Source organism: Centruroides vittatus, unplaced genomic scaffold, assembly GCF_030686945.1.
Source record: "Centruroides vittatus isolate TY-2023 unplaced genomic scaffold, ASM3068694v2 contig_549, whole genome shotgun sequence".
NCBI classification, from domain to species: Eukaryota; Metazoa; Arthropoda; class Arachnida; order Scorpiones; family Buthidae; genus Centruroides; species Centruroides vittatus.
Window position 1 is genome coordinate 2478927 of NW_027122325.1, and position 24237 is coordinate 2503163.

Genomic DNA, 24237 nt, shown 5'->3' on the forward strand with positions numbered 1-24237 from the left:
ACCTTAAAAATTGGGGTATAAATTGGCTAATTAAATGATTGATATAAAGTAATTTGTTACTAGAGGACTACTTTATATCAATCATTTAATTAGCCAATTTATAGCCTGATTTTTAAGGCTATCGTTGGTATTTCATTATATACTCATCAGGCTTAGTGATGTTTATATGAAATCACAAATTATGTGTAAGCAACTATATTTGGCATAATAAGAAAAAACTACCTCAATGTGAAATTAAAAAAATTAATTGTTTAAACAATTAAGTTTAATGGTTTTAAAAAATTAATCATGTAATTATCTCAAAAATTAATAATTTTTATTAATTAAGCTAAGTTAAACATAAAAGAAAATAAATCTTATATTTTTCTGGATTTTTAAAATACTTTATAATCATCTCTTTGTGTTACAGTTATTAAAGAAACTCAATAATTTAACTATGGATGCATATTTCTAACATTTTATACAAAATCTTTAAAAAATTTTCTAATTTTTATCTTCATATAACAAACACACAAAAAATGCTATTAAAATACAAATTAATCAGACATGAATTCAGTACATGAAGAGAGGAGGCAAATAGTTGCTTCTGCATATTTCACATAAGAATTTGAATTCATATTAATGTGCAATTATATTTTCCATCATTCCAATGAATCATTTCATATTTCTAACAGATGCTAGCTTCATTTTTAATTATTATTTTCATCTTAATAAATATTAGAACGTCTTGATACAATTTATAATTTTGCACAACATTGTTTTAACTGCAACAAACATCAATAGAAATACAGATATGATCTGTAGTATCATTCTAAATTGGCACACTTTTTCAACAAATAAACAAGTTGGAAGTATGAACATTTGTGTTCATAACTGTGATGATTGAAAAGAGCCATCACAGAATATTATATTGGTCATTTATGAACTGAAATATGTTCATATTCGAATATCCATATTGATAATATATATACACACACACACATTATATATATATATATATATGAAAATTAAAATTTAATGACATAATGATCAATTACTTTCAACAATTTTATATTTTTATTTTTTAGAATCATACAGTTAAGATCTCAGCATTGTATTTGTTCTTTAGTTAAACTTTAATTTCAACTATATGAAATTATTTTATGTAAAAATTTCTCTTTTGTAAAAAGTACTTCCCCTCCATTTTTTTGTTTTACCTGAGTATTACTTACAAATATGTATATATTTTTCTTAATTGACAAATTACTATACATTCTGTAATAATTAAAAACAAATCACTTTCCTTTGTACTTTGTTGTTGCAGTTAAAATCCATTTTGTTCATTAAATCAAAAATGAAGCAAATATTGGTATTTAAAATTTTTCTGAAATATTAGTTGTAAAAATTACTAATAATAATGCTTATGCACAAAAATATATACATAGTGGACAGCCATTTTCCATATACAAGTTAATATTCAGGCATAGAAACAAAATCAAAAACAAATACATTGGTCTCAACAATTTCTTTTAAAAATTGCCAATTATGATATAAGAATATTCTGACTTGCAATTATCTTTCAAAAAGCATTACAATAAGGAACAATGGCACTATTATGAATAGTGAGTCTATTCATCCCATAAACATAGCTGCTTTTGTTGGACATGGTAGTTAAAAGCACGGCACTTGCGGCACGTTTTAATGCCACAACGATAACTCATAATTTTACCACTAGAGTCTTTGCCACGACAATATTTAAGACCACATGGATACCACCCAACACATGCTTCTAAGTGACACTGACATGGCTGCCATAAATTACTAGTGGAGTTACACCGGACGGGCTTTGGTGGGGGAAACCTCTTCACAGAAGACGTCAGGGATACTATATCTCTGCTCAAGGCTGTAGGACAAAGAAATTTATTTAAAAAAAAAATATATTAATAATTGATACAATCATATTATCTTAAAACTGACCTTAAAATTGTATTATATAATACTAAATATAACCAGCATAAATTATAAATATCTCTAATCTAATCATACACATGATCAAACCAAAATAGCTAAAATTTCTATTTCATATACAGTCCACTTGCCTTAAAACAAACACCAATAAAGTGCATTCTCACATTAAAGCAAATTTTTCCATTGCCTTGGCAAAATGCCAATATCATAATGTTAATTTTCATGCACTAAAATGAACAAAAATTTTACCAGAATTCGTTAAACCAAACTGTAAATTTTCTTCATAACATAAGAAATAACTATTTCCAACAATGGTTGCTTTTTACACTTTGAAATGAATAATAAAGTTTGGTACTATAGTAAATGTTTCATTTCAAATAAAATAGATTTTCTTCTAGCAAGCAATGATGGGTTTGATCTCCAATTGCAGAATGATTTCAAACATCTATTTTAGCAAACTATTCTACTGTACTCAGAAAATAGGGGTTAAGGATGCTCATTCTTTTAAATGTATGAAGTCTCATGCAAACTGGTACTAGTTTGCATATCAGGAAATGCATACAATGATGTCAAATTTGGATACCTTTTTATTCTTTTTTATCTGCACCAACAGAGTTGGTGCTTTGGATACCTTTTGGCTACATGCATGCTGCTGTTAATGTAACTCATATGTCATACTCTGCACAATAGTGTCAGGACCAGTCAGGATGTTACTTGATGAAAGCAGCAATACTGACAGTAATGATCAGCTGTCTAAGCATTCTTTCAAGGATGCAATTGACACAATAGATACTATATGCCTCTATCTACAGAGGCATATAGCATATATAGGCACTATTAAGGCAGAAGAGAGGTGTACCGATGGGAGGTCCAGTGTCAGGGAACCTTTGTGAAATGGTCATCAGGCAGTTCAAGAGTAAGGCCTCCCAGCTTTCCTTCCTAACATCCTGATCTATAAAAGATACATAGACGACATACTTATCATATGGAGGGAGGTCCCTGACATGACATCCTTTGTGCAAACCATCAACAACAACTCTTTCGGACTAACGGTTGAAATGGAGCAGGCTAGCACGGAAGAGCTAGCCTGCTCCAATTTTCTTGACATTGGTATAAAAATAGTAAGACCCAGCATCTATACATCCATATACCACAAACCCTCTGCTACACCTACGTACATACCAGCTGATTCTTGTGACCCATTCTCGTACAAGGCAGCTGCTTTTAATGCTCTAGTCAGAAGGGCATTCTTACACTCATCAACCAAACAAGCCCTGGCAACCGAGTTAACCACATTAGAAAGTTAGCAACTGAACATGGGTTCCTGACTCTGACATGCTGCTTGGTCAAATGACATCAAATGCCAGAAGCATGCCTCCACTGCAAATAGTAATGCAGTCTTACAGCCAGACAGTTTGGCATCGGTCTCCATCACATTTAACCCATACCTTAAGACAGTGCATAAGAAGATAGCCAATGAACGTAACATACAGATAGTATACAGAAGATGTCCTATGATTTTCCGTATCCTACAGAATGAAAAAACCCCCGGATCGCACAAGACTCTGGTATCTATTCTATCCCAATCAGGGACAACAGATAGAACGAAGACTTGTTATACATCAGTTTGACCAAGCGTTCCTTAAACACCCGTGTACGAGAACACCAGGTGGATATCCAGCACAGGAGACTCACCACAGCCCTTGACACGCTTGAATCTGATCCAGAGGTCGTGATGCAATTCGAGAAAGCTAGTCATCGTAAACACACCCCACCAGGAACATCTCAAGTGGTAGAAACTATAGCCATCTATAAAGCCAGCCAGGTAGCCAAGTGCATCAACTGGAAGGAGGAGCTGAATCTATCTCTGGCCTGGCAATCCCTATTAGATGCCAACCCACACCTATCTCCTCCAGCACACGACTGCACGTCAGGCGGGACCCACTTCGACGGAATGACACCTGATCCCACTGAATAACATACACTCTGTCCAGGGAATTCCTTAACCAGTTGACCTGAAGAAGAGCAACGTGCTTATTCAAAAATGTTTGTCACCCACGATATACAATATATACACGTTACACGCCGGTTACAGGTTCCAGAGTGTGTAGATTTCACCTTGGTGCTCAAGTTGGAATCATTTCTGTGTTAAATATTTAGAACTTCAAATTTAAACTTTGGTTCAGAAAATCTCAACCAGAAATGGGTAATCTTTAAGTGTACTGTACAGGCCCAAATTGCCAAATCTATTGTGAAAAGTTTCTCATACATCAACCAAACTTTTTGGGATCATATTATTATTTGGTGTCTTAGTTATTGAGAAAACCTTTACTAATAATAAAAAATCCAAATATTTACATATTTTAGAAACCTGATAAATTCTTTATGAAATACATAAAACTACACAGAGATGTTGGATAATTATTTTTAGGTGAATCCTAGCTTGTGTGCTGGAAGAGTTGTTGGCATGTCACTTTTGGCATATGTGGCAATGAAGTTCCCATCCCTGGCCTAGACAATTCAAACACCAGTAAATATTTAGAATCAGATAATGAGTCATTTATTTTTAATTGCTCAAACTTATAATTAATAAAGTTCTTTTGTCAATTCCAGCACTTCTTTTAGTCCAGACAAAATTACTTTGACTAATTCATTGAACAGCTACAGATGATATTGTGTGTAGTGCATGTTTACTTAGAACTGTCTACATCCTTTGTTGGCAATCCTTCTATCTTATGTGAATTTTAGTTTATTTTGCTTATCAAGTGTATATATCAATCCATATTGATACAAAATAAAATAGAACTGAAAATAATTAGATCATGGTGTATCTGTGCAGAAGCTATGTGGAATATGTATAAATAATTTTTTGGTAATTCAAATAATTCAATGAGTTGGAACATATTGAATTATTTGAATATTGATATTAAGTTAAAATGAAAATGAATCAATTTTTACATCTGCTTAAGATTATAATAATAAATTTATTTTTCAATCATTAATTTAATAATGTTCATAATTGCCAGTGTTTCAATAATCAAATTTGAAAGACTACATTTATAGTAATTTTTTTTAAAAAATGAGGAAAAATCACAGTCTGCTCTGAATTTAGAGTGGTTAACACATTCAAATAACACTTTTAACAAAAAAGAAATTATTTATTCTCACTTTCATTATACAACTTTAAGTTACCTATCATGCATTTTGCTAGTGACAACACTTCAGCCTCTTCAATAATCACAGAAGAGGTCGAAGATCTTTTAAAAATACAAACATTTTCAAAAGGCCATTCTTCCATTAGAATATGCTATCTCCAAGGAGACATTTGTTTCCAAATGTGAAATTCAAATAGATTATTTCTTTACTGGAAACTACAATGTTCAAAAATCCAAAGTAATACAGTAGAGCATCGATTATCTGAATACCGATCAACCAAAACATTGGTTAATCAAAAACATTCCAGTCGGCAAATTCAAATTTCCACTAGTGCTGTGGCGCTGCAATATTTGGCTATGTCTTGAGCTATTCCAATATTATTTTTGTTAGTGTGTGTTTTAGCTGGCAGCACTGGCGCAACTTTGAGAGGGTACTCAAGGATGCGCCAGTATTTGAATAAGGCTTTGCACACCAGTGGCCAAGTGGTCTTCATCACATTTGAGTGGACTAGACCCTGAACACTGGGAGTTTGGTCGGGGGTTCACGCCTCGCTCAGATGGGCTGACAGCATGGAGTTTTCCGGGTTTTCTCCATGTCGACAACGCCTGAATAGGGGTCAGTTCCCCATAAAAAGTTCTCCCAGAAGGCATTCTTTCCTGGAGCAGGATTAGGCCATTCTATAAGGCTGGCTCTTCGGTTGCATAGTGATCACCCAAAAGTCTCTTGGAGAAAAAGGCAAATAGCCACAAAACTCCATATGAACCACCACCAAGAAAGAAAGGAGAGAGAGAGAGCAAATGAAGCTTTTTTCCCCCATCATGAGTGGTAAGCTTTGGTTGTTTTGAGTGGTGTTTTTCTCAGGAGTGTGTGTCATGCTGAATCAGAATGTTTTTGATACTAGATTAACTTTTGAAATTTAATTTTTTAGTTTTTATATTTTTCAATATACAGTATAACCTCAGTATATGTCTGCTTTAGAATATGTCCAATTCGGAATACGTCCCATTTGGATGAAACAAATTTTGCTCGGTATACGACTTAATTCAATTATACCCGCCATCTATGAACAAGTAGCACTATCGGTGTACTAGACCAGACTAGACATTCGAGGTCCCACAATCTATAACTTTGTTAAATTTCTTCTGATTTTAATTTGTAAGTAAAACTTTATTATATTTATTAATCATGAATTGCGAAAAGGCAAATGAAAAGAAACAGTAAACTAAAAAAATGACTAGAATCACAATGGAACTGAAAAAAGAGATTGTTGAGAAATATGAAGGTGGCATGAGTGTTGAGATTTAACTGTTGCCTACCGTATTCTGAGAACGACGATATCGACAATCGTTAAAAATAAAGACATTATTAAATCTGCTAACATTGCGAAAGCGGTTTAATTAATTTCTAAACAGATTATTAGTATTAAGGAGAGTTTGATTTGATTTGATTTTGATTTAATGATTTAAATAATATAATTCAATATACTGTAATGATTTTAAAAATCTATAATAAAATTTATTTTTTTATTAATGTGCTCAAACAGTGTTTCAATTATTTTACAACCCCATTAATATACCATATCAAGAGGAGTTTTTTTTACATGAGAACGGATGAATCATTTTTACATTACTTCTTATGGAAAAGGTTGGTTTGGTATACGTCCTATTCGGTATAAGTCCAAACATCAGGAACGGATTAAGGTCGTATACAGAGGTTCCACTGTATTTATTTTGTTTGTGCAAAATAAAGAAATAATTTTTAATGATACAATAGCCATGATTACTTTAAAAAATTTTTCGTTAGGCTTAACATAGACGAAAATTCGACGTGGAGCGACATGCAACGGCAAAAAAATTTCAACAAGGGATAGGTTAACATATTTTTTCATATATGATCAGTTATCCAAACAACCCTGATCCAAAATTGTTTCAGATAATCGATGCTCTACTGTAGTAATGTTAGAAAACAATGTTGTTTTTAGAAAGCTGTTCTATGTAGAAGCTCTGAAGGTGACCTTTAAACTGTTGAAAACATTTTGATGTTAAAATAATGTAGTGAGGTTAAAGATTAGTGTCTTCTTACTATATACTTTCAGATTAGATGTGTTAACATTATTAATGGTAATTATAATGAATAAACCTTCAGGTTACATAGTTACTGTTTTAATGCATCCTTTTAATGGCAATCAATAAAATTAAAATTTTTACTAATTGTAGTTTTTATTTAATTATGATAATTAATATTATCAGTTTACAATCATCATCAAAATAGGCAAGTCTCAAAGTGATTATAATAAGTGAATTTTACTATTTTATATCAATAATAAATATAAATCAAAATTACTTAGATCCAATGTTTGTAATATGAAATTATTTCATTATATTAAATCCAAGATTAATAACCAATATCTATAAACAATTGAATCTTCCTTTATGACAAAACAAGATTTAACCACTTATTTTACTATCAAATAAATGATATTAAATCTATCCAGATAATCTTTTGCACATAAGTAAGACAATTTAGCAAAATAACAATTTTAAATATTAAACTTTTACAAAATTTAAAAGTTAAAAATAAAATACTACTGTCTCGTAATAACCAATTTTGATTTTCAATATTCCATATAAAATTCAGAAATACAAAATGCAAATCTGATGCATTAGAGAAAATAATATATAAATTAACCTTAATAGCTTACAATATGATTATTTTAGGTGACTAAAAAATAAAATAATTTCTAAAAATTATTGAAATTTATACCAATATTGATTATCTTGTAATTAAAACAAAAATTTTTTTCACACTTTTATGAAGTCATACTACAAATATTTCATTTTATCACTATTCTCAATAATTTATGTTGAAGGGTTATGTATATTAGCTGGTTTATTATATATTATACACTCATTAGCATAAATAAAGTTACACACAAAGTATTGGAATTGAATGAGATGTTTATTAATGCAAATGCAATGACAATGATAATAAGTGATCACAATATTATGGCAGAGATTATTTCTTATGGACATTCTCTTCTTGCCCGGATATATGCAGCAATACTGTTAGACAGGGATAGGCAACCTTTTTCTATGTAAGGGCCACATTTAAAACTTTCAAACCGACACGAACCGCATATAAGAAAAAAATATGGGTAAACCACAAATATTTATTCATATATTCATAAATTAACATAGATATACAGTACATAATGTGACTGCTGGAATTGATGTGAATGTAATATATCAGATATATTTGGCTGAATATTTGTCATCGCTAGTTTTAAATTATTTTTTAGGTGAGAATCTGTTAGCTGATTTCTTGTTTTACTTTTCACTAAATTCATTGCGGGAAAAAATTGTTCACATATGTAAGTTGTACAAAATAAGGATAGAATTTTTGCTGCATGCTTTCTTAAGTTAGGAAATAGATTTTCTTTGATAAAAGTTTTATAAAAGTCTACCAAATTTTTTTCTTTAAAAGTATCTTTCAAATCTAAATTACTTTGCAAGTCTATTATCTCCAATTGAAGTTCATTTGATACGTTTTCTATATTTACTGAAAAAGGTGCTGTAATTATCCGTATTTCGTTTTCTCAACTAAGAAATTTTTCAAATCTATTTTTAAATTCTTGTTCTAGTTCTTTGACTTTCTCTGCATATTTAAAATAATTTTTAGGTTCGATGCATTGTAATAAAGTGGGGAAAAAGTGACAATTTTTGTTACGCAATTGCGTGCTCCATAATTTGAGCTTGGATATAAACACTTTTATAAATGTTATAAATTCAGATATGATAAGATTTTTTCCTTGCATATATATTTTTATATCGTATATCCTTTATATATGCATATATCCTTTATATATTTTTAATTCTGACAAATGCATTGTAATATCGACAAAAAATGCAAGATCTGTCATCCATTCGCAATCTGAGAGTTCTTTAACAGGTTTTCCTTTCATTTCCATAAATAATTTTATTTCTGGTAAGAGATTGTAAAATCTTTGTAAAACTAAAGATTTGCTTAATCATCTGATGTCAGTAAAATAAACAACATCATTATATTCAGCATCAATATCAGACAAAAATTCTTTAAATTCATGATGGTTCAATGCAAGACCTCTCAGAAAGTTCACTGTGGATACTACTATATCCATAACATGTTCCATATTAATTTTCTTAGCATATAAATTCTCCTCGTGCAAAACACAACGGCAAATAAATAAATCATTTGAATTTTCATTTTGTGCTAATTTATTCGAGAAAATACCAATTAAACCGTGTCGCTCTCCTCTGAAAGACTGGGCGCCATCAGTTGTAATTCCACTCAGTTTTAACAGTGAGAGTTCATTTTTTTTGTAAGGTTTTTTCAAAAGTTGCATACATAATTTCTCCTGTAGTATTTCCTTTTAGCCAAACTAAATCTAAAAATTCTTCAGTAATGTTTAATTCTGAATCAATGCCTCAAATGAAAATTGCAAGTTGAACTGTATCTGTTATGTCAGTGGATTTCATCCAAACAAATGGAAAAATATTCAATGGCTCGTTTTACTCGTTTTTTAATGATTTGTCAACATTATCTGCCATTTCATCGATTCTTCTCGCTATGGTTTGTTGAGATAAACTAATGTTAGCAAAAAGCTTCTTCTGATCAGGACGTATAATTTCAACTGCTTTTTCAATACATTCCTTTATAAACATTCCACCAGAATAACAATGAAGATTTTTTGCCAATAGATTACAAATTTCATAACTGGCTTTTGTAATAGATTCAGATTCATTATTTGTTTTCATTAAGAATGCTTGCTGGGAGGTTACAGCTTTTATCAGTTTTTCCGCTTTCTATTTTCTTAAGTCTCCAGTAAACTGGTCGTATTTATTAGAATGTTTAATGGTGTAATGCCTTTTAACGTTATGTTCCTTAAAAACTCCAATACTTTCCAAACAAATTAAACAAAGAAGATTTTTTCATAATGAATGAAAAAGTAATCACATTTCCATGATTCATTATAAATTCAATTTTCATCTTCAATTTTTTTTCCTGTCTTGTTAATATCTATAACTTTAGGATAAATGAAATGAATAAAATACTGCACTAATAAATATAGCAAAAGCTTGATGTAACAAACTACTATGGAATTGAAGATATTGGTTCATCACAATGAAAGTCCACTTTATTGTGATTACTTGTTATTACAGACTCGTCCGTTATATCAAACAGTATATTATTATACAGTAGAATCACGTTAGAATGGGATCTTGATTGCATTGATTTTCAACTTTAGACTAAGTACCACCTGTATCAGAATTGCCTATATGAAAAAAAAAAAAAAAAAACAAACAAACAAATTATTGTTAGATTAAAGTGAAAAATGAAGAGTAAAAACAGCTGCTACTGCTGTACTTTTCTTAATTTAAAATTTTACTCCATTACGCAGCCTAAATTATATAAGACTTATATATAAGTAAAAGAAGTAAAAGACTTTTTAGTTTTATAGAACTGTCATATTTAAAAAAAGTCTGTTGTTGTTTTTCTCTCGCTATCGAAATGTCTAAAGTTGTCTGTTTATTCAGAGACATTTCTTTACCAACTTCAGCTTGATATTTTCCATCTTCAATCTAACGAAATATATCTATTTTTTGTATTAAATCTAAAGCTTATTGTCTTCTTTTATGATCCATATCTTTGCTTTACAAACAAATCCACAACACATTACTCATGGCAAAATGAAACCAAAACTAAACAATGCTGGGCTGCAATTTTTAATCACATTTTTAATTAATCTAAGATATGTGCTCTCCATCTCAAGTTAGTAGCGACTTTCCTCCGTACAGCATACTTTTCCCATTAGTAATAGAGTCATTCCAGTCATTTATCTAACTCCTTTCAGGGGAAAATTTTTGAATTGAAATAACGTGACTTCAGTTTTGAACTGGAAGTTCGTAAATACTTAATTGGGGTCTCTTGCCCCTAGTTTAAGGAAAAACAGATAGATGGACGACAGCGGGAATTTATAGATCTGCAAAGTTTTCAAATTGCAACCTAAAAAACAAGTTGATCAGAAAACGAAACCAAAACTGAATGTAAGATGAAAATCTATGCCAAAAAAATGATTACAATGAACTTTATATTAATTTTGTGTTTACTTTTGTCAAATAAAGAGAATAAAACTACAACTATGGTAAAATAAATACAGTCACTTCTCAACTTACGACAGGGTTTGGTCATGGTCATAAGTTGAGGTAGTCATAACTTGAGAAGTGACTGTAAAACAATGGCTTGGTAGATGAGCACATTAAAAAATGCGCTCATCTACCAAGCTTCGTCCAATCTAAATGAAACGGCAGCTAAAAAGTCCAGCAAGGACTAAAAACTAATCCGAAGTAGCAGGAGTCCATTACAAGGTATGAGTTTTTTTTATAATTTTCTTCTACTTTTGGTCAGACCAACATCAGCAGCCATCTGTTATATCGAGCTTTTATTGTACAAAACCACATGCAAACCTCAAGGTCAATCTAGCATTGAAAATAATGCAAAGTTGAAACATTTTCATATGTGGATTTTGTATCTATTACTGTCCAGTTCTAAGTCTGTATTCTTCTTAAAATATTAATAATTCTCTAGTTCAAACATTTTTAATTTCAATTTTGGAAATTAATAGTAACATTTATTATTAAACAAAAATTCTAACTTCGATATTTAAAATTCGAAATTCCACATTAAAAATTCTATTTCCGTAAAATTTCAAATATTTAACATACCTTTTTCTATCATTCGGATAAACCACAGTAGATTAATAGTATATGATTTGCAAAATACCAAAAAAATTAAATGCAAGGATACAAAGCTTTGGTAAAATGTTACAACTCAATATGAAGTATCGAATGAAGTCGGGTAAAATTACCAGATATCTTGCAATTAGAGTTGGCCCTTGGATTGGTTTATTTTTGCATCTTTAAGGGGTAATAGAATTGTTTACGAATGCACATTACTCCCTCGGGCTTCATTAAATCTTGAAAAAGGGTCAAGTGCGTATGGACAGTCTATGAAAGTACAGTACATGTGCATTTGTAAACAATTGTAGCACCCCTTAAAAATGCAAAAATGGATCAACCCAAGCGCCGTCTCTAGTTGCGTGGAATATATATACGAAGCTTGTTCTTGGTATTTAGTATGATTACAGACGACTAGATGTCAGTTTTTAAATTTTTATTTTATAGACTGTTATATTGTTTTGTAATATTTTGTGTGACGCAAGCCGCACAATATACTAATGCAGGTTGCATGTGGCCCGGGGGCTGCAAGTTGCCCATCCCTGCTGTTGGGTATGGAGGCATATAGGCACTGTGCTCTATCCTGAGACAATCTACTACATTAAAACCAAATGATTGCTGAATTATATCAGACTATATTACTACTATTATTATTAATTAAATGATAAGTAATTTAGCACTAGAGGCAGGCACTAAATTTAGAAGGTTCTGGAAGAAAAGAATTGGCCTGAAGCAGGACTCAAGCCTGCAAGTGTGGTCGCATTGCCAGTTACACTATCCAGACCTTCGTCCAATCCTCGCTTCCAGAACCTTCTAAATTAAAAGCTAAACATCCACAAGAGCCGAATTATCGGGCTAGAGTTGGCTATAATAAATAAATAATTAATAAGACAATTTGGCACTAGAGTTTGGCATTAGGCGCCATCTCTTACTAAACTTAATAATTAAACTAAATAAATAATTTTAATAATTTGGAACTGGAGGAAAAGAAATCGGCCCGAAGCGGGACTCGAACCCGCAACTTCTGCTATCCGTGTAGACACGTTACCAGTTACGCTACCTGGACCTTCAGTCCGATCGCCTCCTCCAGTATATATAAGCTAATGCGACGACCATCGACGGTCATTACAATGCCGGCTGGGGACACATCAAGTGCCCACATCCTCCCAAGGCACTCAACCGGCCATCGCAACCCCGGCAAGGCGTATAAATATAAATAAATAACGACTAACCCGTTACAAAGCTAAACATCCACAAGAGCCGAATTATCGGGCTAGAGTTGGCTATATATACTGGAGGAGGCGATCAGACTGAAGGTCTGGGTAGCGTAACTGGTAACGTGTCTGCCCGGATAGCAGAAGTTGCATGTTCGAGTCCCGCTTCGGGCCGATTTCTTTTCCTCCAGTTCCAAATTATTAAAATTATTTATTTAATTTAATTATTAAGTTTAGTAAGAGATGAGATGGCGCCTAACGCCAAGCTCTAGTGCCAAATTGTCTTATTAATTATTTATTTATTATAGCCAACTGTAGCCCGATAATTCGGCTCTTGTGGATGTTTAGCTTTGTAACGGGTTAGTCGTTATTTATTTATACCTTCTAAATTAATTATTAAAATAATAATTTAATTATAATTATTAAATTTAGCAAGAGATGGCACCTAACACCTTCCTCTTGGGTCAAATTACTTAGCTTTTAATTAATAATAGTAATATAGCCCAATATAATTCAATAATCATTTACTTTTCATACATAACTATCAGATTGGAGTTTATATGTGATTTACACACAGATGTAACAGCACTCTAGATCCCACACAAATAGACAGCCAAAGCTGGCATCTCATCTGGTTCTACAAAAGCTCAATGGATGGCAAATCTGGAAACTGGGTAGGCAAAGAAAATGTGGCAACATGACAGACATTCCTGGAAGACTAACTATGTTTAATCAAGAATTATCTTGCAGGAAAATGGTTATTTGCAGCTATGCCACAAAAGTCAACACATGAGAATGCAGAATTTCCTATGTGGATACAATGAACTTCCCAACACACTGTAAAATCAGACTCACTTCTACCTTGAACCAAACAGTGCTAATATTTCTTCTTTAAAATCTCCTCACTAACGTTTTTGAACCTTTAGTTCTTCTTCAGGTGAAACGAGAAGCTATTTGATGTCAAGAACTTTTTTAAAAAACGAATTCCGAAAGTTCCACGTAACACGCGCAATCTCTGAAGAAGTTAAGTTAAGAAAACGTTAGTGAGGAGATTTTAAAGAAGAAATATTAGCACTGTTTGGTTCAAGGTAGAAGTGAGTCCTATGTGGATGTCCAGAGTCTGCCTGCCATATGTGCTTGCCTCACATATCCACTTTCTTGATACCTCCTTAAAGTCAGGTCAGAATGGCTCAGAAGGCAGACAATTCAGCAAAATTGCTTCACTCAACCTCCAAAACAAATAAACTGAAAATTCTGAACATAGTGAGCCTCTGCAAGCCTTTTTTATGGAATAATAGAGTAGCAATTTTAAGGCACTCTGATGACATTACCTAGTTGTAATTGGATCACACAACCGTAATCATTTACATTCTGTTTGAGAGAGAGCTGTATGCTGAGTTTTGCAAGAAGCAAGACAATTCTATCTGGGTGTATAACTTTTTGTTAATGAGCATATTATCTGTATTATATTATTATATTAAATATTCTTATTATATATTAAATGTTTATTAACATATACCCAGTTTTGAGTAGTTGAATGTAAACTATTATTATTAGAAATGGATAATAACAATAAATGTCTATACACACCTAGAATCCAGCATAAAAATATGCAAATGACAGCTTTATCTAATGACGACGACTTAAGTCCACTGAAAATGTTTGTTCCATAGGAAAAATATCCATTTTATGCTGGATTTTGTGTAGATGTTAATTCTTACCATTATACATATCTACATTACTCTACAATTCGATAGAGAATTCATATAAATTTTAAATAAACTAAAGTTAAAAATTTTTATCCAGGAGAATTTAAAGAAAAACATATTTTAATTAATCTTACCACTTTCAACTTTTTAAAGCAATAAACCAATGTAAAATCTCTCTCAACTGACGAAATATCCTTAATATATAGTCAGCTTGCTGTATGGTATCCCAATGTGGTAAAGAGACTAATCCACATTGTGATGAAATATCATTTAGAATTGCATAACTTGTAATGATATAGTCTTTAATTAAATATTTTTTCCTCTCTGATTCTATTATTAAATTTAACACAACAAAACAAAATCCATAGAACTTCAATAACACCATTATTTTGATAAAATAATTATCATTTAGCTGATTATTAAACTCAGTAAATAATATTATCAATGCATTAAGTAAAATAATCAGAAGTGCATCTCTAAAAATTATTTAAATCATCATCTCAGACCTATTTTCATAAAATTTAAATAAAAAAAAGAAAAATGTACTATAAAATATTCAAAATTTTAAAATAAATAGAGATTTTTATTAAAATATTAAAAATACTATTTGTTTCAAAATGATTACAAATTAAATTAATGGCATTTTAAGTAAATTTAAAGTAATTTTTTTAAAATTTACCTTTTGGGCTAGCCCAGGCACGCAGGTCAATTTCCCTGGCAAAAGTGGCATTAACAGCCTCATCACAAAATAATGGAAGGTGGATAGAAATTACGGAAGACTTATCGAGCTCAATGCTCAAATCCATATCAAAAATTTCTTTTCCTTTATCATCCTCAGGCTGGCGAACAGCACCAGGATTTCTCTAATATAAAAATTATAAAATCATCATAAAATAAACTTAAATGAACTATTAATTTATTGTAAGTTACAATTATAATATAAAAACAGTTTACAGTTTATTATCTAATATTTTCCATAAAATACTAATTAGTATTATTACTGTATGAGAAAAATCTAATCCCTACAGTAGACTATCTCCACATTAGAAGGTTTTTAATTTTTCATTTTTTACAAAAATTTTATTTACACAAAAATGACAAAAAAGTTTTGATAGGGGGATAAACTACAAAAATAGTGAAAAATACAGCAAATTAATGAAAACTGATGAGCTATCTCAGCTAAAATAACATTGAATGGCAAGTCAGCATGCATATTTTTTACATCAATACAATTATTTTTTATTTTCGTTTAATTTTATCATTTTTAAAAATACAAATAAAAACTGATAAACTTCTGGAAATACTATCAGCCTTTATTTTTATTTAAAAAAATGAAAAATTAAACAAAAATAAATTTTTCAAAAAAATTCTAATGTGGAGACATTGTATAAAATTCTAATGTGGAGACATTTGGTCGTTAAGGGGTTAATATCATAATAATTAATAATTATTGTAAGAAACTTTCTTTACAAAGAGAAGAAATTTTATTAAAGTTAATTACTATAACTACAGAAAAAATTTATAATCATTAAATAAAATTCTATGAAATATTAAATTTGGTCTTTGTAAAATTTAAGCTGAAGATGAAGAATAATCCTCCTCATTATTTCTTCATTCACAATGTTTTAAAATCATAACCCAGATCAGTAAAGTTCTTTATACAGGGTGTCTCAAAAATGTACTGACAAACTTTTAGGGGAGGTAGATAACATCTAAAGGAATGAGAATTGCATAGGAACACATAACCGGAAACGTCAGGGGAAAGTGGTAGTAGAGGTAGAAGATCTGAAAAGGCACAAGACAGTGATTAATGGGAAACATTTATTGGACATAATTAGTACAAATGCATACCAGTTCATAATGTTAACAGATGCTCAAAGTTTCCACCATCAGATGCAATGCATGCTTGACACCGACAGAGTGTTGATTGCGGGACACGTTTGAACACACCAGAAGTTTCTTTGATTGTAGTAGCAGCGCAGACGAGTCTTGCCACAAGATCCATTTCAGACTCCACAGGCGAGTCATATACCATTGCCACAAGATCCATTTCAGACTCCACAGGCAAGTCATATACCATAGCCTCAAGAACCCCCTCACAGAAAGAAATCAAGGCTTGATAAATCAGGTGGGCATGGGGGCCAGGGAACCGGTCCACCATGGCCAATCCATCGCTGCAGGAAAGACGTGTTCAAATGGACACGAACATCCATTCCATAATGGGGTGGTGCCCCATCATGTTGGAACCACATGTTGTGTCTCACATTTGCTGGAACATTTTCAAGTAAGACTGTCAGAGCCTGTTCCAGAAAGATCAGATAGTTCACAGTGGTCATGCGGAATGGTAAAATGTACAGCCGCCTATTGACTTATGGTGACGTTTCCGGTTATGGGTTTCTATGCAATTCTCATTCCTTTAAATGTTATGTACTGCCCCTAAAAGTTTATTGGTACATTTTTGAGACACCCTGTACAAGTATTATAACATTTTAAATTTCACAAAAAAATCATTCATTTTTCATATGACAAGTAATGAAATGTAATTCCTTGATATTTTTAGTATTTCAAGATTTTCAAATACAAAATATGTAATCTTTAATATTCAATCTTATTTTCAATAATTATAATTAATAGTTATTAATTAAATAATTGACCTTTGCTATTAGTCATATTATAGTGTCTGAAGAACCCTTAAATGGTGATGGTTTCTCACCACCAGGAACTTTAATAATGATAATCACACACTTTTATGGTAAGTTTGAAATCTATGGCACTGTGTTTGATGTGCACAAGCAAAGATCTGGGAGACATCCCATAGCAACAAGTCCTGCTTCCTTGGTTATGGTATTGAACCCTCAACACTACAGTCTGTCTAACAATGTGCATGTGAGACAGGAATTAGCAAATCAAGCATACAATGCATTCATATGAGAGCCCAGACTCATATCTGGTCAACTGCTCATCCTTAGAGACTAAATCTGCCATCTTAAGGGCTATCAGTTCATTATCTTTAAACTAAAATGGTACAGCAAATCATCACAAGCTGAACATTCTTATCAGTCCATTGACAAAGGAGTCAGTACAACTCATGCTGTTAAGAGTATATGAATTAAAAGAAATTCCACAACTGTTATGCAAGTCTTCAATGATACATGTGCTAAATTGTGAAACTCTGCCATTCCACACGAAAAACTTTGGTTACTTGTAACAGGCCAGCAAGATACATGCCAAGTAAATGTTGAAGTAAATGCCAAGGAAATGTTACATAGAGTTGATGTATCCAAATCTGAGACATGTCATTTGTCTTGTCCATTGCCTTAATAGAATATGTAAAGCAATTAGGATAGAATTTTCTTGGGCCAACAATTTTATTTTGGAAATGAAAAAGACTAATTAAATGGCTAGAGAATGTACAATACATCTATATGGAGAGATAAATAACTTACCACTCCCAAAACACTCTAAAATAACTAGATGGGGCACATGGATTCAAGTAGATTGTTTTTATGCTGAAAATTTCTCATCCACGAGAGCATTCATTGATTTTCTGGATAAAAAATCATTAGTAAATGCAATGAAATCTGTTGAAACAAAAAGCCATGTTTAAAGAACACCATACTGTTCATTCATATATGTTCCCATGCAGTTCAATTTCTAAACTCGAGGAAAGAAATTTGTCCTCTGAGAAGCAGTGGGAGATTTTTAAACATGCCAAAAATCAGTTGGATGGATTTAGAAATCATCTTACTCAATTACTGGAGCTAATGACAAACATTTTATAACCCAGTAACAAAAAGAGAGATCTTAGTTGAATTTAATGTCAGTCATACAAAAATATAAATTTGCATTGCAGGAAATGGAAAAACTGTAGGTATTTGAAAAATTAATATTTTGTATTAATAAAAACATCAAACAAACACTCAACCTTAGCCAAGGTCTGCTTCAGGTTTTGTAAACAAATGAAATTCCAAAATGGGAACATGTAGAACTGAACATTTTTGAATTATTTTCAACATTTGGAACACATAACATATACAAAAATTAAAGGGTGGAAAATATGTAAGGAACTGAGTCCGAACGTTATTTTTATTTTATTATTATTTCCGTTTTATTATCTTTTGTTTGGGGTTTATGTTTATTTAGGACGAAGGTTCCCCACCACTCTCTTGTTAGTAATGAAAAATGAAGATAAAACAACTCACGGAGAAATAAGCGCCATAGGAAACATCTTGCGCACTTGCACTGCCCAGCGGAAGTAACAGTCCGCAGAAAAAAAATGAAAGGGGTAGTCCCCACATTCACTAGTAAAGAAATACTTGATAAACCGTCTTAAACATCCCAGAAAATTATGATAAATATTTTGTAAACGGTTTATAAGCTTTGTCGGAAACTTAAAGCTGCCAGAAAAGAAATTAATGTTAGCAACTAAGTATGTAAATAAGGGGAGTAACCCAGCTCAAGTGTGACGTCACCTCACAGTATAAAACCCGTACGTTAACCGAAGAAGGAGAGGTGAGTTCCAAACCGAGGTGATTTCCAAACCGAGGTGAATTCCAAATCGAGGCGACTGTGAGAGCGAGGTTAATTCGAAAGCGAAGTATTTTCTGATAGAAGTCCAGATTGATAATTGGACGATCCAAGGTGTTAAAGAGGAGTTCGATTGACGATTTGATGATATCGAAAGAATTGAGGAAATAGTTTTCTTCATATAGTGAGGTGACGGATAGACGTTTAATTAGTAAGAGATTTTGTTCATAGTTTCTAAGTATTTGATTTGTTGAATTTCAAAGGGGAATTACTATTAAGTTAAGCTAAGTAGCTAAGTTTATTGTCAGGTTGACTTGTTGATTTTCGTTAATAGATTTTGTTTGGAATTATTAATATTTGTACGTAGTACGTTCTAGTTGCTAATTAAATATATTTGAACTTTTGATCTGACTTGATATTTGTCGTTATTATTACTAATTTTTCGGTGCACGCTTAAAAGCCCAGGCCTGGCAAACTAATCTCGAATCCGCGTAAAGTACCCGTTAGGTTAACGGAAGTTTCACCGACCGTAATTATAGTCGGTTTCCTAAGCTACTAAAAAAAAATAGTACTTTACAAATACACTAATTCAAAATATACATACAGCCAACATATGTGCATAAATTATTTTAGGATATAACCTAAAAGCAAATAATAAAAGTCAATTTGTGTCACGATGTTTTTCATACAAGTACTGCCAGGTATACTATACAGTATTACCGTCCTTAATTAAAGTTGACGCACTTGCTCACCAGGCTAGTCTTGTATATCTTCAAGGCTTCTAGGGCCCTAATATGATCAGTTTGGAAGGATTGCCTTAATAACCTGGTGTTAGGGAGGTACAAAGTTAAGGTTGAAAGCATTTGTTTGATGCTTTTATTAAACACTTTTCTTTTTGTTACGAGATTATAAAAGTTTGTTAATGTTTGGATTGATTTGGTTTACAGAAACTATAATACTCTCTGAGCAAAAACCTGGATATTCAAAATACAATTTTTGAGTCCTTTCAGTCATAAAACATGGAGATTTTAGTGAAAAACAAGTATACTTCTCTCACACCCTCTGTGGCTGACCATAGAGAATATAGAACAAATGTGTGTTTGGCAAGTACAATGCTTTCCTGTTTGTAAACTATGAAACTGGTGGATCAGATTCCAAAAGTGACTAACTGATCAAGTTTTCTATCATTTTCTTGAGTTTTATATGTTCTATATATACTTTTATATAAATAAATAATGGTTTTTACATTTATATGTTTTTAGTAACTTTTTTTTAATCACTTTCTTCACAAAAGTCAATCAATTTTTTTAACTTTTTTTTTTCAAAGAAAATTTGCACCTCAACTTCCAAAGTATAATCACGACTTTATCTTATAACAGGTTTCAAAAAGAAACAAAATATTAATTTTTCAAATACCTACAGTTTTTTTCCATTTCCTGCAATGCAAATTTATATTTTTGTATGACTGACATTACATTCAACTAAGATCTAAGTAGATATCCTCTTTATAGCTTTTGCTATTGATTCTGTACTTTAAACCTTCAATTATGTTCATTGATCCTCAAATCTATTTTATTCATTGATAAATTCATATAACGATCACTTGACATAAGCCTTATTTACCAACTTATGGCATCAATTTTGATTTATATCTTCCATGTCAATCTCATGAAGCATCCTCTCCTATCAAGTAATCAATTATTAGATAACATGTAATCAAGACTAAAGCAAAATTCTTGTCTTGGAGACCTTATTTTATACAAATTAAAAATTGTTGCTAAATTCTAAAATAAATTATAGGTCTTTGTACTGCTGTAATCGTTATTTCTGCATCTTCAATAGTTTTGCTCAAATCATTCAATTGTTTGACTAGACTTTGCATTCATTTCATATATTCTTAGCAAATTTGTTTCTTTTCTATTTCATAGTTATTTTCCACTTCATAATCTCTTAACATTCATTTTATTTTCAAATATTTCTCTTAATTCTTCGAGTTTATTTTAAATCTATTCAATCAATTTTTGATTTTAACATACGCATTAAGCTTACGTTAAATCAAAAATTCATAATTCCTTCATCCTTTATTTTTCATTTAGATGTTTTCAATAGGGTCTGTTAGATAATGATTTATTTTTATTTCATTCATAAATATAGCATATTCTGCTTATTTTACTTTGGGACTCATCTAAACTAATAACAATAACTGAAAATGTTATTTGAAGAAAATAAGACTACAACAAGCAATTATTTATTGATATTGTCACAATGCCAAGCTACAATTTTTAATCATATTTTTTTAATTTATTTAATTTAAAATATATGCTCTTCACCCCAAATTAGCAGTGTCTTGCCTCTGTATATCATATTTTTCCTGTTAGCAATAGAGTCATACTGGTCATCTACATAACCCTTTTCAGGGGAAAATTTTTGAATTGAAATAATGTGGCTTCTGGTTTGCATCAGAAGTTTGACTATACTTAATCAGAATCTCTTGCCCCTAATCTTTCCATATCTGGTCTCATCTTTCATCTATCTAACTCTGTTCTCAAGATTAAGGAAGGATAGACAACAGGCAATAACAGTAGGAATTTATAGGTCTACAATTTTTTTAAATTGCAACCCAATCAAAGAAAATTCTGATTTCATTAATTAATATTAAAAGGACATTAAAATAATTTAAAAATGTAAAACTTAAAGACATTAATTATAATAATAATTATTATTAATTAACTAATAAATCATCCAGTACTATTTATCTGCTATCAACTTCAACAACAGACAGCATACAATACAATTTAAATTGTTGTACTGTGAGCAAAAACAATTAAAGTACTGATTAAAACTGATGATAACTTATAATAATTTCATGTTATCAGTCACTTGTTGAGGCTGCTAGTACAAGAATAAAGCATAAAAATGAATCTTTACACAAAAACAATAACAAAAATAACCAAATTTATGTCACAATATGCTTTTATAATGTATTTTAACTTGTAAGTTTTGGGACCTGTTATTTTTGATAATACTAAGTAATCAATGACATTATCTATGATTACATTAAGCAGAGCCCTACTGTATTTAGTTTTCAAATAAATTTTTACTTTAAATTTCTAAGATTTACAATTTTTGCTATATACTTGATATGATGATGTTATCATTTTTACTTTCCAATTTAAAAAAATATTTTTTATTTCTAAAAAATGCCCAAGCTGAAAAAATTTACTATGTTCATAAATTTGCCTTTTCTTTATTTCTGGAAGCAGTTTAGTTACTGGAAATAAAGAAAAGGTTAATTTTTCGACATTTTGTTAAGAACAACTTTAAATATTTAAAAAAGGAAAAAACCCATATTATTTACAGATTATATTTTAAATAGCTATAAACAACATATATGTAATTAATAGGAGGAAAATTACTTGTTTAGTCAAAAAACAAACATTTACATGTTTAGTATCAAAATATTTATACTAATAAAGGTTAGAAAATATATATTAAATTGTTGAATAAAATGTAAACATAAAAAGCAGAACCACAGTCTAATATGTTAAAAATATGTCTTAAGCCTGGACTCCACATTACCTGAAAACAGAAACTCAGAAACAGAACTGAAACAGAGTTTTTGTTTCAGTTATATTTTCGTTTAACTTGACTCCCCACTTGCACCGAAATGAATGTTACATGGAAATGTGCCACCTGTTGATCAGTTCTGTAATTGTAAAGAGTCAAACATGGCTGATGCTATGCATTTTGCCATGCTTTCTCTGAATTTATTAACAATCCTTGAATTCTTTACATTTCCTGTCGTATTGACATCTGTATTTCCTGACTTCTTCAATGAATAACTCTAAATCTATTTGTTTCTTCATCCTTTTAGTTACACTTTCTGCCATTATGATACTCAAACTACACATGACTATGTGTCACAAATCCTCACATTTTTACTGGTTACAGTACGACAGAAGCGCAGAATGAAAATGGAAAAGTTAAATAATTTCTAACTCTGCTTTCAGTCTTGTTTCTGTCCAACTGAATGTTCCAAAACTGAAAGTTTTTGTCAGTTTGGCTTTCAGTTTTACAATTATGTTGCCAATTCTGGTAATGTGAAGTCCAGGCTTTAATCATATCTGCTTAACTGACTCAACTAATTTTTCATTGTAAATTTCAGGAACATACTAATATACTATTTCTAAGAAAAGAGAGAGATTTGACTGGTAAAAAAAATTAATGTTTATTAACATAATAAAAAAATTACAGATTCTATTAATTAAATAAAGCTATTGATCACATTTGTAAATGATAAAAAATATGACATACCAATATACTGTATGTCATCTTAATGGCTCAGTGTTTTTTCATTAATCTTCTGCTTTCCAACTTAGAAAATACTACAGTCATCCCCACTTAATTTGAAACAGTATTTAGTTCGAAGCAATTGTGACTCCCCAGATGACTTAATGGCAATTCCTAATGTTTTTGTTTGTTTAGTTTAAACTCACTTTTCTGTTAATTCAAAGTGGAATTTCAGTCTCAAAGCAGGTCTTTTCTCCACAAATTTGAAGTAACATGACACTAAAGTGTCATCTATCAACATCCAACCACTGTTTACAGGAAATTCTCCAGTGTGGTAGGAGAAACAAAATGTAAACTAAGTCAAAATCTGAGACATCTACGTTTATTAAGGTCATGCGATATCACTGCCAACTAATCTCATTAAAATTAAATTAAAAACATTTGTTTTGTACATTTTTGTTAAGAAGGGAAACTGATAAAGCCCAGTGATGATGTTTTTTCCAGGTTTTACGTGATAAAAATCATCATCAATTAAAAAACACACAGTAAATTAGCTGGAATTTTTTATTTTTAATTACACTTTGTTATATGTAATATAAATAATATATAAATGATAATACT

At 31.0% G+C, this 24237-nt stretch overlaps 1 protein-coding gene across 1 annotated transcript in view; it reads right to left on the bottom strand.

Annotated features, from left to right (window-relative positions):
• Positions 1-1053: 1053 nt before the first annotated feature.
• Positions 1054-24237, bottom strand: part of oaf (out at first) — a 39840-nt gene continuing 16656 nt past the window's right edge. Inside the window, exons 3-4 of the mRNA XM_067274469.1 lie at positions 15479-15662; positions 1054-1882 (exon numbers count right to left, since the gene is read on the bottom strand). Coding sequence (XP_067130570.1) covers positions 1608-1882; positions 15479-15662 — 459 coding nt within the window. The 3' untranslated portion in view covers positions 1054-1607. The remainder of the gene's footprint in view (positions 1883-15478; positions 15663-24237) is intronic.